The sequence below is a fragment of the Carettochelys insculpta genome, chromosome 6 (assembly GCF_033958435.1).
Source record: "Carettochelys insculpta isolate YL-2023 chromosome 6, ASM3395843v1, whole genome shotgun sequence".
NCBI lineage: Eukaryota > Metazoa > Chordata > Testudines > Carettochelyidae > Carettochelys > Carettochelys insculpta.
In genome coordinates this window covers 113996482-114013612 of record NC_134142.1, presented here as the reverse complement: position 1 = coordinate 114013612, position 17131 = coordinate 113996482, and the positions used below count along the sequence as shown (strand labels likewise).

Below are 17131 nucleotides of genomic sequence, written 5' to 3'. Positions count from 1 at the left end.
AAGTTGTTCAGATCACAAACAAAATACTCAACTTGAACCCTGCTGCTGTATTTCATGGCATATACAAAAAAAAATTCTATATTCTGTGAATGAAAAGGCATAAAAAATAACACTCAGATAGACAGATGCTTCATCAGGTGCCTTTGCCCATGAAAGCTTATGCTCCAAAATATCTGTTAGTCTGTAAGGTGCCACAGGACTTGTTTTTGAAGATACAGACTAACTCCACTACCCCCATGATACTCAGACAGATGTGCATCAAGGGTGACAGTTAGTTATGGGTAACTTCAGACATATTAGATTTTTAATCAGTAAATGCTGATTTTACTTTTCATACAAATTGATGAAAAAACATTTTCATCATAATTGAAATTTCCAATAGGCAAAGTAAGAAGTATGCTGCTAGAGCAGGTATTACAGTTTAAGAAAATTTACTTTGTATATTTTGGTGAACGACATGCACAATTTCTGTCTTAATGGTCGCAAAGCTTTACTTTTTTAATCTAATGCCTATTGTTAAACAATTACTGTTTTATCCCTCTCTTAATTTCCCACAACTATAAAATTTAAATAGATAAAACTGGAAATATTAATAAACATTCATATTAATCATTGATATATAAAAATAAATTCTATCAAGACTGATGTTGGGCTAAGGGCAACTCTCCAGACTGTATGGTGCAGTTTATCTCCACTATTCTACATTTATTTGGAGGGGCAACACCAATCAGAGATCTTTGCTCACAGGGTCAGTAGCAGGTCAAAAACAAGATCTGATATGCTTTTACCACACCAAGGGAAGCAGTGCAGAGTGTGCTTGTGAAAGTAGTTATAGGCTGACATAGGGTAGGATCACCAACTCTCTAGGATTATCCTGAAGTCAAAGACATATGATGAAACCTCCAGGAATAAGTTCAACCAAAACTGGCAATCTTAGCAAAAGGCTGGGACACGCTGGGCTGCGTTTAATTCTAACTCTAAATTTGCTACTTATTTGTTGTGTGACCAGAGATATAGTACTTCCCTAGTCTGCCTCCCAGTCTGTGAACTCAAAAAGGTGCCATGAGCATTCACTGTTGGAACAAGGCTGCCCCAAGCACATGAAGTCATTCTTCTGCTCTACTCAGCACTCATTAGACATATTGTGTTCAGTTCTGGGCACATTTCAAGAAAGATGTGGAGAAATTGGAGAAGGTCCAGACAGAAAAGAGCAACAAGAATTATTAAAGGTGTTGAGAACATGAGCTATGAGGGAAGACTAAAGAACTGGGCTTGTTTAGTTTGGAAAAGAGAAGACTTAGAGGGCACATTATAGCAGTTTACAAGCACCTAACAAAGGGTTACAAGGAGGAGGGAGAAAAATTGTTCTCCTTGGCCTCTGAATTCAGGACAAGGAGCTATGGGCTTAAACTGCAGCAAGGGGGGTTTAACTTGGGCATGAGCAAAAAGTTCCTGTTAGGGCGCTTAAGCACTGGAGTAAATTGCCTCGGAAGGTTGTGGCATCTCTCTCACTGGAGATATTTAAGAGCAGGTTAGACAACAACTACGGGAGATGGTCCAGACGGTGCCTGCTCCTGCCGTGAGAGCAGGCGGCTGGACACGATGACTCCTCCAGGTCCCTCCCAGTGTAGTGTTCTGTGGTTCTACCAAATCCCCGGAGAAGGGGTCACATGCCTGGCAGCGGTTGCAGTGGGAGCTGGGGAGAGAGCAGAGGCGAGCGGTACCAAAGCCAGGGCAGGAAGTGCAGGCGAACCCGCTGCTGCGGCATCCTCCGGCGTGCACAGAGAAGGAAAAGCTACGAAGCCGGTTTTCGCAGCTAGCGCGCGCGCCTGCCGCGCAACTGTGCGCATGCGCCGCCGCGCTCTGACCTGCGAAGGCGGCGGCGGCCTCGTCTGCGCTCGGCAGGGACTCGGCTCCCATTTCGATGTGTTCGGCATCCGCCGCCATCACAGTCACCGCCGTCACCTGTGCCGCTGCCTCCGCCTCAGGCTCCGCCTCCGTCCTCTGGTGCTCGGATCCTTCCGCCGCCACTGCTGCGGCTACTGCCGCCGCAGCCACTGCCGCCGCCTCGGCCAAGCCCAGCTGCTTCGCCGGGTCCGAGTCCTCCATCCGAGCCCGCCCGAGGCGGCGCTAGCTGGGGGCCGAGAGGAGCCGAACCGGAGCCGAGCCCTCTCCGATTTTACACGAATCCGGTCCGAGATCCCGGGTGGGGCGGGTGGAGGCGCTGCCCCAGGGTCCTCCGAGCGATCCCGAGTCCTTCCGAACAGATCCGAGTGCTGCCGAGAAAGAGCAGCCGAGAGCCGTGCCTCTTCCCGAATCCCCTCCGATCGTGGCCGAATGGCTCCGAGCCCTACCGAGCTCGCCCGTGCAGACCGCACGCCGGGCGAGCCGAACCTCTCAGAGTCCTCGCCGCTCTCGCCGGAGCGGTAGGGGGCCGGGGAAGACACCTGCCCGAGGCGGCTGGGGACTAGAGCCGATTAGACACGAGTCTGCACGAATCCTCTCAGCTCCTCGCCCCGATGGCAGCGAGGAGCCGAGTCCGTTCCGATCTCAGCCGAACGCCCCCCTCGGTCGGGGAGCCGAACGGACCGCGCCCGAGTGAGCCCGAAGTGGAACGAACCCGGCCGGACGCCCGAAGGTCTCCGAGGCGCTCCGAAGGCGGTGGGCTGAACGGAGCCAGGGAGCGCCTTTCCGCCCTGAGTGCGCGAGAATAGGCGGCAATGGCCGAAGGCGCTCGAAACCCGAGCGGCGCAAGGGATGCCGGGATTCTAGCGGACTGAGGGCGGTGAAGGGAGGGGGGAGAACATGGCTGCCGTTAGGAGAGGTGAGCCGACGCGTTGCCATCGTTACCGGGAGCTCCGTGGCCGAGGGGCAGGGGGACGGTTCACAGCCGGCTTGCCCCGGCCGTGATGATGGGCTAGGTCCCTCACCGCGTTGCTATGGTTACATCGCCGCGAGAACGACGCCTCCGGCCGGCGCGCGGCCCAGGGAGGCGAGCAGTGGCTCGCGGAGCGTTCACACGCGAAAGGGAAGCAAAGCGATTCCGGAGTTAGCTTGCGGTGGGGAGGGGTCAGGGCACCGCGACCTCTCGGTGGAGGGGGAGGGACAGGCTGGGTGAAGCCCCTGCTGCCCCTTGCCTACAGCTGGCCTTGGGAAGGGGGGCGGGATGGGTGTGTCCGAGCTGCCGGGCTGGAGGAAGGCAGGGGGAGACGAGTGATGGGTGTTTGGGAGAAGGATGCAAAACACAGAGCGGGGTCTTATGTGCATGGGGGAGGGGAGTTACTAATGGAGCTCTGGATGTCTAGGGATTTCCAGGAGTGCAAGGGACTAAGGCAGCAATGGACAGCCTTGGGCTAGAGTGTGGGCCGCTTGAATGACTTCTTCTCAATAGGCCACATCAGTGTACATAGATGGTCTCCAGGGACAGGGCAGTTTTACTAACTGCTTGAATATCTAGAATTTGCGAGTGGTAACAGAGAGATAGCCATGCTAGTCTATATACTATCAAAACAAAAAAGCAGTCCAGTAGCACTTTAAAGACAAACAAAATAATTTATTAGGTGATGAGCTTTCATGGGCCAGAAGATCTGATGAAGTGGGTCTGTCCCACAAAAGCTCATCACCGAATAAATTATGTTGTTTGTCTTTAAAGTGCTACTGGACAGCTTTTTTGTTTTGCTAGAATTTGCCAGGGAGCCAATTGAACTGTAGTAGCCCTTTCATTGGAAGCAAAGGGAGCATGTGGCTCTCACAGTCAATGTTGCATCCAATCAACACACACTTAATTTCATCTGATCTTGTTTTCCATATGTGCCAGTTTAGTAGTAGGGGCAGGAAAAAAACAACACGGATGGAATCTGGTAAGCTCGTGGGGGCAGTGGTAAATAATATGCTTTGCAGGCCACACATAGAAACCCAATGGGCCACAAGTGGCTCTCACACCTAGACTAAGGAGAGGGTTGCTGGTGGAGACTGAGAATGTGAGTGGGCACAAGCTGGAACTAAGGAGGGGGGTTAGGTTTCTAGGTGGACAGTTGGGGGCTAGAAGTAGGTGTTAGTTGGAGGGTGTCTGGAAGAGACAAAGAATCAGAAAAGCATGCAGCTGCCCTGGTTCACTCTCCCCTTTTCCCCAGTACATACCAATGATGATATCAGGCACCAGATGTCTGCAAGGGCATGACCAGAATTTTCTTGAGGGGAGCCAGGAGGGGCTCATGTGTAAGGGTTCTCCTCCTCCATATTGTCCTGATCTTTTTCCCCTCTTCCCCCCGCCAGCTGGAGAAACTTAAGTCCTCTTCCCCTTTTCTCCAGGAGAAATCTGGAATGATGGGGAGCAGTGTACCCTGTAAGCTAAGCACTTGGGCAGCCACCAGGAGAGATTCACATGCCACCCAGCAGATTAGAAGCACCTCCACAGTCTCCTATTGTTGGCAGCATGTTTCTGTTAGTGGTGTACATCAACATATACTTTGGTGCACATAAAATTTATTCTATGCATGTATGGGGGAAAAAAATGAGGGAACATTGGTGGGTAGTCCCTTCCCCCATCCAGAAACACCTCTGCCAGTGAGAACTTTAGTTGCGCCCCCTGCCTGCTTACTTCTGATTTTTACTTCCTGAACTCACTAGAGTATTTGGAGTCAGAAACTCCGTCCTATGCGCTGCTGCATCCCAGTGCTCAGTGAAGGGCAACAATTTGTTTTTTCCTCCCCGTTGCATGCTGCTGCCTACAGCTATATGTGCTGCACTACTGCATGGCACAGGCGTCTCCAACTTCTGTCCTTTAGGTGTGTGCAGCCTCCCACCTCCACACAGAGAGCACTTGGTGTGTCCTCCTGTGACCTATTCACATCTGTGCAAACTACAGCCCTTCACCACTTTCACACAGAGGGCCCTTCCTCTTGCTTGCAACCATAGTTGGGCAGGAAACAGTTTACATATCCCAAGAAAATTTTTGAAGCAATGAAAGTGTTCCTACTGCAAAACAGACCAACATCTCAAAAACTGCCATGAATTAACCATATTCCTCATCCCCATTTCAAAACATTTGAATTAATCAAAACACTTGAACCCTGTAAATGCAATAATGATGAATCTACCTAACTGAGCATAACTAAATTGTCAGTATCATGACTAACTTGTCAGGTATTCTTTGAATGAGTGTTTCTGGCAACATGCATTATACAGCATGGATATTTTGTTTAATTTGTTCTCCATGTGGGATACTCTATAACATATAGGCCATGTCTACACTAGCCCCAAACTTCGAAATGGCCACGCTAATGGCCATTTCGAAGTTTACTAATGAAGCACTGAAATGCATATTCAGTGCTTCATCATTAGCATGTGGGCGGCCGCGGCACTTTGAATTGACGCGCCTCGCTGCCGCGCATCTCGTCCCAACGGGGCTTCTTTTCGAAAGGACCCTGCCTACTTCGACGTCCCCTTATTGCCATCAGCTCATGGGAATAAGGGGACTTCGAAATAGGCGGGGTCCTTTCGAAAAAGAGCCCCGTTGGGACGAGACGCGCGGCGGCGAGGCACGTCAGTTTTGAAGTGCCGTGGCTGCTCGCATGCTAATGAAGCGCTGAATATGCATTTCAGCTCTTCATTAGTAAACTTCGAAATGGCCATTTGCATGGCCATTTCGAAGTTTGGGGCTAGCGTAGACGTAGCCATAATGAAGTAAAGCATGGGAGAGAAATGCTTCACCAGTGAGATAGCTGTAACTGAGATGCATGCATTATTAACTATCAGTCAGTACAATTTTGTCCCACTCCATACAATTTGGAAGTCACTGGCAAAACTCTTCTTGAGAATTTGCTTATTACATCATTCTTAGCTATTTTTAAATTGAGCTGATCAGAATTTTGTTTGTCATTATTTTGATGTAATGTAATATGAATAAAAAATATGAGGCTTACTGTTCACAACTGACCAATAGAGTGGGGTATCCTCCCTTGAATAAAATTATATTTTATACTTAAATTAGCACCAACCTTCTGCAGTGTTGAAGCATCATCAAACATCAATGAATGAAACCTTTCAACATCTTTCTGATATCGGTAAATTATCTCCCCACTGCTGGGCTGCTAGGGACCCCCCACTCCTCCTGCCAGATCCCTGGGGCTGCCAGGGTTCCCTTACGCGTGGCCCGGTCCCTGGAGCTGGAGTTTCTCATGCAGGTCTGTGCCCCAGCCAGCTGTCAGCCCCAGGGCTTGGTGGGGTCTCCCTGCCACCTAGCTGGGGATCCCATGGCTGGGGCTGCAGGGGTGCTGGTAAATATCTGCACAAAAAAAGCATTGCATATGCACAAGCTGCATGTATATCTTAAGAAAGCTGTTTTGAAAATTGTGACTTGCGCTAGATTGTGGAGATACTCAGTGAGAAGAACCTCACTGATTTCACTGGAAGTTTGACACATTGACAAAACATAGAACCAGGCCCATAGTCTGTTTCAAACAAGTGGTTGGGGGTTTTTTTTTTGTTTTTTTTTTTTAAATGTAGCCCCTGCCTAATTTTCTTAAAGAACACCATGCATGCGTATGGGAAGGGAGAATTTCAGCTGACGTATTTCCATTATTTTGGAAAATGAAAGCATGAAAAATTAATGTTATTCATGTTCATAAACTATAAGATTAAGTGGATGTGTTACTACTGGGTTCATAATTACTATATTTACAATATGTGTGTCATAAGTGTGTGTTGTCATGCATCAGTAAATTATGTTGGTGAAAGACACTGAGATTCTATTAATGCTAAGGAGGGTTATTAGTAGGGCCTACCAAATTTATAGCCATGAAGAACGTGTCACAGACCCTGAATTTTTGTGTCCTCCACCCAAACTGTGAAATCTGGTCTTTTGTATGCTTTTACCTATTTATACAGATGTCACGGGGGGAGATCAGCATTTCTTGAATTGGGTGTCCTAGCCCAAAAGGGAGTCACAGAGGAGTTATAAAGGGCATGGGGGAGGGGGTTGCAGTATCGTTGTCCTTAATGCTTTGTTGCCTTCAGAGCTGCAAAGCTGCAGAGTGGTAGGTGTTTGCTGGATATCCAGCTTTGAAGGCAATGCCCTGCAAGCAGCAGCAGCAGCACAGAAGTAAGGTTGGCAATACCATACCATGCAAGCTTACTTCTCAACTGCTGCCTTCAGAGCTGGGTGGCCAGAGAGTGGAAGCCGCAGACTGAGGGCTCAGTTCTGCAGGAAGCAGCGCAGAAGTAAGGATGGCAATACCATACCATGCTTCTGCTCTGCTCCTAGTGGTGACTCTGCCTTCAGAGATAGGATCCTGACCAGCAGCCACCACTCTGAAGGCAGTGCTATTGCCAGCAGCCACATAGAAATACGGGTAACCGTATTTGTTACAACCCCTTCACAATAACATGACCCTCCCAACTACTCTGAGTCTAGACCCCCCAAAATTACAACATCCTGAAAATTCATATTTAATTGGTGAAATTAAAGTCAGTTTTTAAAATCCTATGACCATAACATTGACTAAAATGGATCATGAATTTGGTAGGGCCCTAGTTATTCGCTATTATATCATTTGTCTTTGGTACAAATGTAGGACTATGTTAATTCTTAGTTGTGGGCTAATGACAATGGTATATGGTTTCATAGATAAGAGCAGGGAACTGGGAACCAGCTCTTTCATTGACTCAGTATGATATTTGGGCAGTTCCCTAAAGGCTTGCGTATACACAAAAATTGTACTGTTTTACCTGTCCCAGCATACTTAAAGTGGTACATTCATTGTTGTATGGAATTAGTTATAACGATGTATCTTAGGCTTGCCTACAGAAGGAATTCTGGAGTAAGAGCTATCACTATTGCAGAATAATGGTATCGTCTCAAGGAGTTACTTCACTTTTAATTAACACTTAATTACAGTAGAACAGGGATTTCCAACCTATGGGTTGGGATCCAAACATGGGTTGGGATTAGATTTTCTAAGGGTCGTCAACTGGGCAACTATGACCATCACATGGCTCTGCTGCCACTCGCCCCTCTGGTTCCCAGTCTCTGCCCTGCCACGCTGAAATGAAATTAAATTTAATTGGTTTAACTGCCAGCAGGAAGGGTCTGGCCATTAAACCAATTAAATTGAATCCCATTTCAGCACAGCAGGGCAGGGAACCATCCACACTGCAGGTGAGGGAAGGGAATAGGAGGGCTGTGGGGGAGCTGTGCAGAGGAGATGGTGGTGGCGGCCCAGCAAAGGAACAGTGGCTGGCAGCAGGGGCAGCACATGGAACTCATGTGAGGTTGGCGGGGCGGGGGAGGTTTTCCAGGGTCACCGCCTTGAAAAGGTTGGACATCGCTGCAGCAGAAGCTTGATTATCTGGCATCCCTGGGGAACAGGGCTTGTCAGATAATCAAATTTGCCTATTAGTCAAACAGAGCTGCTGGGGAGGCTGCCAACCCCAGCAGTGGAGCTGGCCCTTCTCTGCCCCCTGAATGGAGGAGCAGCTCCCTAGCAGCCAGCCCCAGCCAGGGGAACCACTCCGCAACAGCCGGCTCTGGCCAGGAAGCCAGCCCTGCAGCAGCTGACCATGGCAGAGCACCCGGCTTCATGGCAGCTGGCCCAAATGTTGGTTAATAGAATGTACCAGTTATCCAAGTGCCAAATAACATGGCTTTTACTGTAACAAATACAGACAAGCTTTTTTTTTCCTGTCTGGGAAGGGGAATAAACTATCCACATTACAGGTTATTCTGGTAAAATTATTTTGGTAAGAAAGCACCCCTTAACTGACATATCAATACAAAATTTGTGTGTAGCCCCACCTTCGGCCCTAATCCCACAAAGACTTCCTTCCACATCAGCTCAGCTTTACACATTGTAAGTAGTCTCACTGACCTAAGTGTGTAAAATTTAACAGCAGAGGCATAAATCTTTGTGGGATGAGTGTCCCAATCACAAAGTGACTTAGTTTTGCTTTCTGAAAACTTGGGCTAATACAAAAGATTCTGTATTCTTTATGTACCTATGAGGTGCTAGAGGGATAACAATAGACAGAGTGAGCTTTCTATGAGGCCAATACTGCCACACTTCAGGAAAACTTAAATTAGTATTTTATAAAAAAGTCAGATTAGACACTAGCCCCTCCCAGAGGAACTATTGCTTGGTCATGCATTTCTTTTTAAATTGCATTGTGGCAATATAACTTATATGGGCTTTCAGTGATTGTGGTTAGAAGGAAGTAGGTGGGGATAAGGCAACATTTTGGTGTCTGAGGCCATAGGTTGGATTTGGTCAACCTTTGGTTGTATTTTAACAACAGATGAGATATACTGATTCCTTGTGCATGTTTCCCTGGTTCTTGTACAGTTCAGACATAGGGAAACTTCTTCAAGTGATTCATAATGAGTGCTGCAAACATACAAAGCAGTAGCCGGTAACCTGCAGCCCCAGGGCTGTATGTGGCCATTGGGTTCTGTGTGTGGCTCACAAGACATTTTGTCTACTGTTGCACACAGTCAGCGTTGCCAGATTCTGCTGATTTTGGTCTGCATTGTTTGACACACCCTGCAAATTGTAGTCAAACTGCCCTGTCCTGGGAGACTCACTTGGTTGCAACAATCTAGTGGCCCACTGAGATGAAGAAGGGACATTTATGCAGCACACCCACTAGCCTAGGTTGCCCATCGTTGGTGTAGATACACAGAATATTTAATATCTATTAGGGATTTAAAATCCCATTTAATTGGTTAACTGGTTAAATGTTAGGTTTAACCGAATAACCAATTGAGTGGCAGGGGCAGTTGGAGAGGCCACTCTAGCCCAGTTTTCCAGCTACGAACGGGGCTGGACTGTCTGGCCTGGAACATCTTTGCCCACAGTGCTGCTGTGGGTGGGAAGGGCTCTGGTGTGGCTGGAGCAGCCCTATCAGGAGTGGCCCAGCCTGGGAGCATGCCTGCTGCAGATGGGGGTTGCTCTGGACACACTGGAGCATCCCCCACGCATGGGGCCCCACAGGGATGGAGCAACCCCCTACCCATGGTGGGTGAGAGGGCTGCTCCAGCTCCTACTAGTTAACCATACCCAGTAAGCCTCATCTGACTGAACTTTAACATCCCTAGTGTCTATATAGTGTTTAACATTTTCAGAGAGATGTACTCACAAGAGAAGGAGAATTCTTTCCAAGAAGATTTCACAAAATTACTTTAGGTTTAATGTATCCTAAAACAAGTTATTTTCTAACTCTGAAATGGCTGATGTAGAGAAATACTAGTTCCCCTCCCCATGGAATTGGAGGAAATCATTATTACAATCTCCTTAGCCTTCCAAATAAGTTTGTCATAAGTGCATTTTGAAACATTTTTAGGAGGAAAAATTTAGAGTGATTTTCTTCTAATTATTCCTTATTTTCCCTCTGAGAGCAGGAAGAACTTCATCAGTTGTATCCTTTTGGACATTCCATCCCTTGCACTTTACACTCAGAACAGTAGGAGTAGATTGATTTCTTCTTGTCTAATAAATTTGTGCAATATTTAAACGAGTATAGTTTACTGGTATCCTTTTTGTGTGTGGCATCAACCATCAACACCATCCATTTGAGCTACTGTTGGTAAGTGATAGCTTTGAAAGGTTTGTCTTCACAGCTGAGTTAATTCAGGGTCCTACTTGAATGTTGCTCCTACCCTGCACCCATACACCAATGAAGCCTTCTCACATGAATGTACTTATGTTTGCAGCCTGGGCTAGATGGCTAGTTTGGTGCTATAAGCTGATGAGTAAGTGCTGCTTTCACTCATACTGGTCACCCACCCACTTTGCTATCAGGACATTAGCTAAGCTAGTCAAATGGCAGTAATCCATTTCCTCTATTGCTTTCTCACAATTGCTTCTCCCCCATCTGTTGGGAAGTACAAAGTTCTCCTGCAGTTGTCTTGGAAAGAATCATAGAGTGGGTCATTTTACAGCCATACTAAAAAAACATGGAATGTGCCTCGAGAAATCCTAGCAACACATGAATCACTGTGGACCCAGTAACTCAGGTGTGGTTTTGCAATGTCCCTGCTCACATCCAGGCTAGTTAAGTCATGAGTTGCTCACCTAAATGAAGACATACCCTAAGTTAGTGATGTGTAGAGGAGTAATGGAAAGAGGTGAAACAAAAACCAATCACCAGATCCATGGTCTTTAGCGGTGAAGGTGAGAGATAAGAGGCAAAGGAGACAGTGACTGGTTGGTCCATACTAACAACATAGAATTTATGCTTAGATTCATAGACTGAGCCCTATGAAATCCATGCAGCACATACCCCTGAGACTTGGCATTACATAACTGACAAGAGGCGCCAGAAGAACATTGTAGCACTCTCTTTATCTGTCTGTCTTCTCTGTTTAATTCTGCTTCCTACCTCTCCCCTGGTACCCTCTTAAAAAGAGAAACAGACACCTTATACGTCAAAGACCTCTGGTACTGGAATTTCTCCACCATTTTTGCTCTACCTTCCTTCAACCAGATAAACAAGAAAACCAAGTTCTGCCTTATTAAAATTAAACATGCTTGGGAACTGGACTACACCCATGATATTTTCATCCAAAACTGGGTGGACAGTAACATTAAAATAATTTGTATGAAAACTTAATATGAGCTTAAAACTTGTGGACAATATAACTAAATGGCCACTAGAAATCTATGACAACCTCTCTCTTGGTTTAAATGCATGCAGCAGAGATTTTTGGCTCCTGTATTTTACTAAAGAAAGTATCTCCACTTATAAAAAAGGCATTGTCAGCCTTTGAAACACATATCACATTTGGCTCCTGTGGCTTTTCCCCTTTTAAAAATACATGATAAACTGTGAAGGAAATACTAATGAAACGCATGGCTGCTGGCTAAAAGACTCTTGCTAACAAACACTCTTTGAGTGGTAGCCTCACAAGTAGTCTGTAGCTTCACAAATAACAAGCAGTCCTGTAGCACCTTAAAGACTAAAAGGAATTACTAAGTCATGATCTTTTGTGGGTAAGACTCACTTCTTCAGATGAAGAAGTGGGTTTTACCCATGAAAGCACAAAGACTCTTGTAATATTTACCTAACTGGAAAAATGGATAAGAGCACTACCCAAGCCCTTAAGAGAGTTTGATTCAAGATCCTGCTCTACTGTAGACTTCCTGTGTGACCTTGTGCAAGTCACTCACCCTATGCATCAGTTCCTCAGATGCAGAATTAGGAATAATCCGGCTCGCCAGAGTGTTGCGAGGATAAATACCCTAAACACTATACAGCATAAAGATATTATGCTAATGAGGGCCCCCTTGACACCCAATTTAGCTAGAAGTAAGCATTCAAACAGACAAGAAACCAGCACACAGTTGCCCTAAATCCATAATACTTGGAATCACAACTGATTTTAGGTATTTCCAAGACACCACTTACCTGGCTATCTTAAGTGTAAAGGTAAAACCTATATGTACATGAACTGCTATGGAAAATAAGGCATAATAGGTTGAGGTTACTATGCTGTGAATGATTTATAAAATAGATCTGGACTGCATTACTGTTACAGATCCTTAATAATATTTGTCAGCTGTCATCTGTTCCCTTACAGATCCTCTTGTATTTAAATGGATTTTATTATATCTTTTATTTCTTGGCAACTCTTCTAATGATTATTTATAAAAGTAAGTTACTTTATACTTATTCTAAATACAGAACTCAGATGTGTGTGTGTGTGTTATGTTGTGGTGACAACGTACCTAGTGGTTTTGTTTATACTTTGTTATTCAACAGGTCAAGTGTTCAGTTATCCAGATAATTATTTGGCTGTTGATCTCGGCTTACTGTTCATTATGGCCATTTTAGAAGCAATCCGATTATACTTGGGTATGTTGATCCTAGTTATCGTTGTGCACTTTAAGATGGAATGTTTGCTTCATACTTTTCACACATTAATCATGGTAATAATGTGTGTCAAAACTTGCTGATTGAGCAGTTTAACCAGTTATTTTACAGACTCTTAAACATGCATGTTAAACTTTAACTGATTCATTGATGTGTGTGGCCAAAAAGGCAAATAATAGTAGTTATGTATGGGTTAAATGTAATTTTTAAGTATCCCTAAAAATGGACAGATTCACAGATAACAAGAACTACTGGAAATATAACACTAGCGTATTGTTGTGCTGGTTGTAAGAGTGTATGTTGTACAAGAGAATAAAGCTCAAAACATTTAAGTCCTGTTTCTACTGAAGTACTCTTACACTGCTACAGCAGCACCATAAAAGAGGTCAAGTGGCTGGTCATAGCCTCAGGGAACATTCAGTACAGATTTCCTTGAGCAACTTAGAGCTGTCACATTTGCTCCACACTCTCCTTCGTGCAGCTTTCATTCCTTCCAGCACTGTGCTTTGAGGATGGGGTATGGGCAGGAGGGACTCCCACCTTGGCTCTGCCCCTTTGCAGTGGGTTAATGGGCTAAAGTGGTATAGGAGCCACATAAGCCTCAGTTTCAACCCCCACTGTAGATATTACTGAGTCATCATAAGGGTGCTGGGCAGGGGTAGGGTGGGTATTTTTTATATGATAGGTGTTCTTAATACATTTATATCAGCATACATACCACAGGCTTCTGCTGAATTCAGCTAGGTTACAGCACTGATGAATTTAGCTTGTTCTAGTCATGTTATTGTTAAAATGTATCTAAAAGTAAATTCTCTGCATGTGTGCTCAGGGCCAGCTTGATGAAAACATTTTATAAATTGGACAAATACCTTTCCAGTCCAAGGTAATTGAACAGTATAGGTTGAATCTCTCACATCCAGCACCCTCCAGGCTTGATTGGTACTAGACAAGAGAATTTGCCGGATGACAGGAGGTCAATGTTTTCTAGCACAGTACCAACAAGTTCGGTGCTTCCTGGACTCTTAGAAGACATTTAAGGGAAAATTACAGCCAAATAACAACACAGAACTCTGGGAGCCAGGACTGGTGGCTGTAAATAAACTTTATGAGACCACAGAAAACTTGGCAACACCCAGGATAAGTGGTAGTCTGGCTAACTAAAATCAGGCTGGATTACAGAGTTTGCTAGTTGAGAGAGTCCTGGATTATTGAGGTTCAATCTGTAATAACAAAACTACTGACCCTACGACTGTCTTGGACATAAGGTACAAATATCTAACAAAGATTCTTAACAATTGGAACAGATGACTAAGAGATGTGGTAGACTCTCCATTACTTGAAATACTTACATCATGTTTGGATTTCTTTATAGAAAATATACTCATCAACAAGTTGTTAGGCTAGATGCAGGAACTATGTCATGAAATCTGATGGCCGTTCAAGCAACACATCAGACAAGATGATTGTAATGGTCACATCTAACTTTAAAATCAATTAATGCAGGTGAAAATGTAGGAGTTGTGCTTAGGGCTTGTCTACAAGTGCATGGTTGCAGCTACACTGATGTAGCACTTAATGAAAATGATATCTGTGCTGACGGGCGGATTTCTGCTACCTTCAATCAGACTCCATTTATGAAAGCATGTAAGCAAAAAGTCATTAAGCATGTACTTCTAGTTTCACGTGTTTACGTACCTTTACTGAACAAGGCTGCTTTCCTGGATTGGGGTGCAAGATTTTGTCACTGTAAACAAAGATTCATTTAACCTTTTTGTTTCCTTAAGGTACAAAGGGTAACCTGACAGAAGAAGAAGTTCCACTAGGGGTCAGTCTCATGATTACTGTTGGCAGCATAATGCTGTCTGTCTACTTCTTGGCGTGGGCGACTTACGTGCTGAAAGCAGATGTCATTATTAATGCGATTCTTCTTTGCACATATGGGCTTGAGGGAGTTCTACAGATCATAGCCATTGCTGCATTTGTCAGCTAAACCTCTGGGACAGCATGCTTCGTTAAAGTGTCTTACTAGTAAAGTACAATAGGGTTGCAACATTTGCGATGGTTCCATGTTCAGAACCCTTGCAAATGTTGGTTTTCACAAATATGGGAGCCCTAAGGAAGTGGCAGCCTCTGGCACTCCCCGCCTGGAGCCGCAGGGAAGCAGCGGCTGCCAGCGCTCCCCGCCAGAGCCCAGGGAAAGCAGCATTCACAAATAATTGAATTCACGAATGTTGCACTCACAAATGTCAAGATCTTACTGGTTTTGGTTTCACTTTCCCAACGTGAAATAGAGGGGAAATTCATCCTCATGATACAAGTTTTCATATAGCCCTACTTTAGCACAGAACCCTATGAATAAGCAGCTAAAATATCCTGTACGCTAGCTCTGTGCCAATGGCCCTGTTTCACAAAACCACTGAAGTACATGCTCCTCTTTAAGTTTGAGTAATTCCATCGCAGTCAATGGAAGTATGTCTGTGCTTAAAGTTTCACACATTTTCAAGTGTATTCCTGCCTTGGGTCTGTATGCTGACTTGCTGTGCCTAAAGATGAACATGTGTATTTAATCAACATTCTGCATCAGATATTTGTATCCAGATCAAAACATCTACACCAGCATATTACTCCAGTTGTATGAGGGGACAATGCCATTGCTTTTAATGGAATTGCGCTGGCATAAAACTGGAGTAAGGCAGAGGGGAGACACGTCCTATCTACATTAGAAGAAAATACTGTGAGCTCAATTCTGCCCTTCTGTGTACAGGGTTGTATTCCAGGGAAGAATTTTGTCCTGTTGTCCTTATTCTGATCTCACTTGTTCCATTTACACCCATGTAGCTCCACTGACTTCAGGGGGGTTATTCTGATTGATACCAGTATGTGAAAGAGCAGAATCAGGTCTCCTTCATGCACCAGGGTGCTGAGTTACAGCTGTTGTCAGAAATACAGGTTTGTCCACTGTTCATTTCCACTAAGGCACCATGTGTCTACATTGGCAACGTAAAGGCTGGGGCTTTAAAATGGGCATGAATGTGACATCCCCTTTCTACTACCTTGACAGTGTAGCGTGGCTGTTAGACTTTGATTCATCCGTTTGAAAGACCAGCTTTCATGTTGTGTAAGTTTTTTATAGTCTCTACATATGTCTGTTTTTTGTATCTGTCTTTCCCTGTTCTGTTAAATCACTATTTTCAAATCAAAATGCAAGCTAAGATTTTCAGATGCCCATGGAGTTTTGCAACAGTATAATCATTGGGTTGTGTACATAATTGTGGTTTTCATATTCATGTGATTTATTTTTATATCTTTTTTTAAAAAATAAAGAATTCTTTACACCCTCCTGCTGTTTGCAAGTGCAAAATATTTTGCACCAGATTCTGTGGTGTGACTAAGTCACACCGAGCACAACTGGGGGGTTAGGCAGAATGGGTGGAAAGGACTCCTTTGATTTTGCTGCTGCTGTGCACAAGCCAGTTCTCCTGTACATTGGGAGAGCAACCTGAGATCCCAAGTTGCAATGGCTGCAGGGGACTGAAAAGGCAATCAGAGACTGGTGCTGCCTGGGTAGTGGTTCAGCTATATGCCTTTTTCCCAGTTTTGATGGCAGCAGAGGGCCTATAATGTAAGATCCCCTGCAGCAGCACTGTGCCACCATGAGGTAGTTAGCTTCTGCTTCAGAGCCAGATTATATTACAGCATAAATAACATCAAAATCTGCATTTCTCCAGGCATATCTACTGGGGTAAAATCCTGGCACTGCTAAAGCCAATGGCAGAAATTCCCATTTATTTCGGTAGGGACAGGATTTCATCACAAAGTCAACGTGAGAACTGTGGAGAAAATAAGCTGAGCAACTGAATGCTTTCTTGTTTAACCTGTGTAGTTCAGATACCAGTCCTTTTGTTCTAAATTTGCCTGGCATAATGGAGTCTGCTCTATAACAGAATTTCTATTAATAAAGTGAAATGTACAACCTATAACACTGCTTCACGCATCCTAAGCATGATGAAAGCATACCGTGTATAAGTATATCTAGTTTTACTGTGTGTGCGCAAATAAATGACTGTTCATTTCCTGGTCAAGATTGGACCTCCCTAGTCCAACAGAGCTATCCTGTCCACACTGGGGTGGCTGTCCCAGACCCTGCACTTTTGGGGGCCCAGAGGCAGCCACCCAAACCATTCTATGGATGGGAGGGACAGGGAGTTACCTGGGGCTGAGGGTTGGGTGGCGGAGGCAGCAGAGACTGCCCCCCACCACCACCACG

The 17131-nt window shown here is 45.1% G+C and overlaps 2 protein-coding genes across 4 annotated transcripts in view; one reads left to right on the top strand and one right to left on the bottom strand.

Moving 5' to 3' along the window:
- Positions 1–2808, bottom strand: part of DEAF1 (DEAF1 transcription factor) — a 46762-nt gene extending 43954 nt beyond the window's left edge. For both annotated transcript variants that reach the window (XM_074997876.1, XM_074997877.1), the window contains exon 1: positions 1869–2808. In XM_074997876.1, the coding sequence (XP_074853977.1) occupies positions 1869–2109 (241 nt within the window). In that variant the 5' untranslated portion in view covers positions 2110–2808. The remainder of the gene's footprint in view (positions 1–1868) is intronic.
- Positions 2805–16871, top strand: TMEM80 (transmembrane protein 80). Of its 2 annotated transcripts, XR_012646041.1 has the most exons (6): positions 2805–2824; positions 10394–10410; positions 12551–12644; positions 12754–12846; positions 14649–15982; positions 16593–16871. XR_012646041.1 is itself a non-coding variant. In XM_074997878.1 (5 exons), exons 1-5 carry the CDS (start codon positions 2806–2808, stop codon positions 14852–14854), a joined length of 429 nt encoding a protein of 142 aa, XP_074853979.1. In that variant the 5' UTR covers position 2805; the 3' UTR covers positions 14855–16871. The 2 variants fall into 2 exon arrangements, 1 of the variants encoding a protein (XP_074853979.1); XM_074997878.1 differs by having other exon boundaries at positions 14649–16871.
- Positions 16872–17131: the final 260 nt, after the last annotated feature.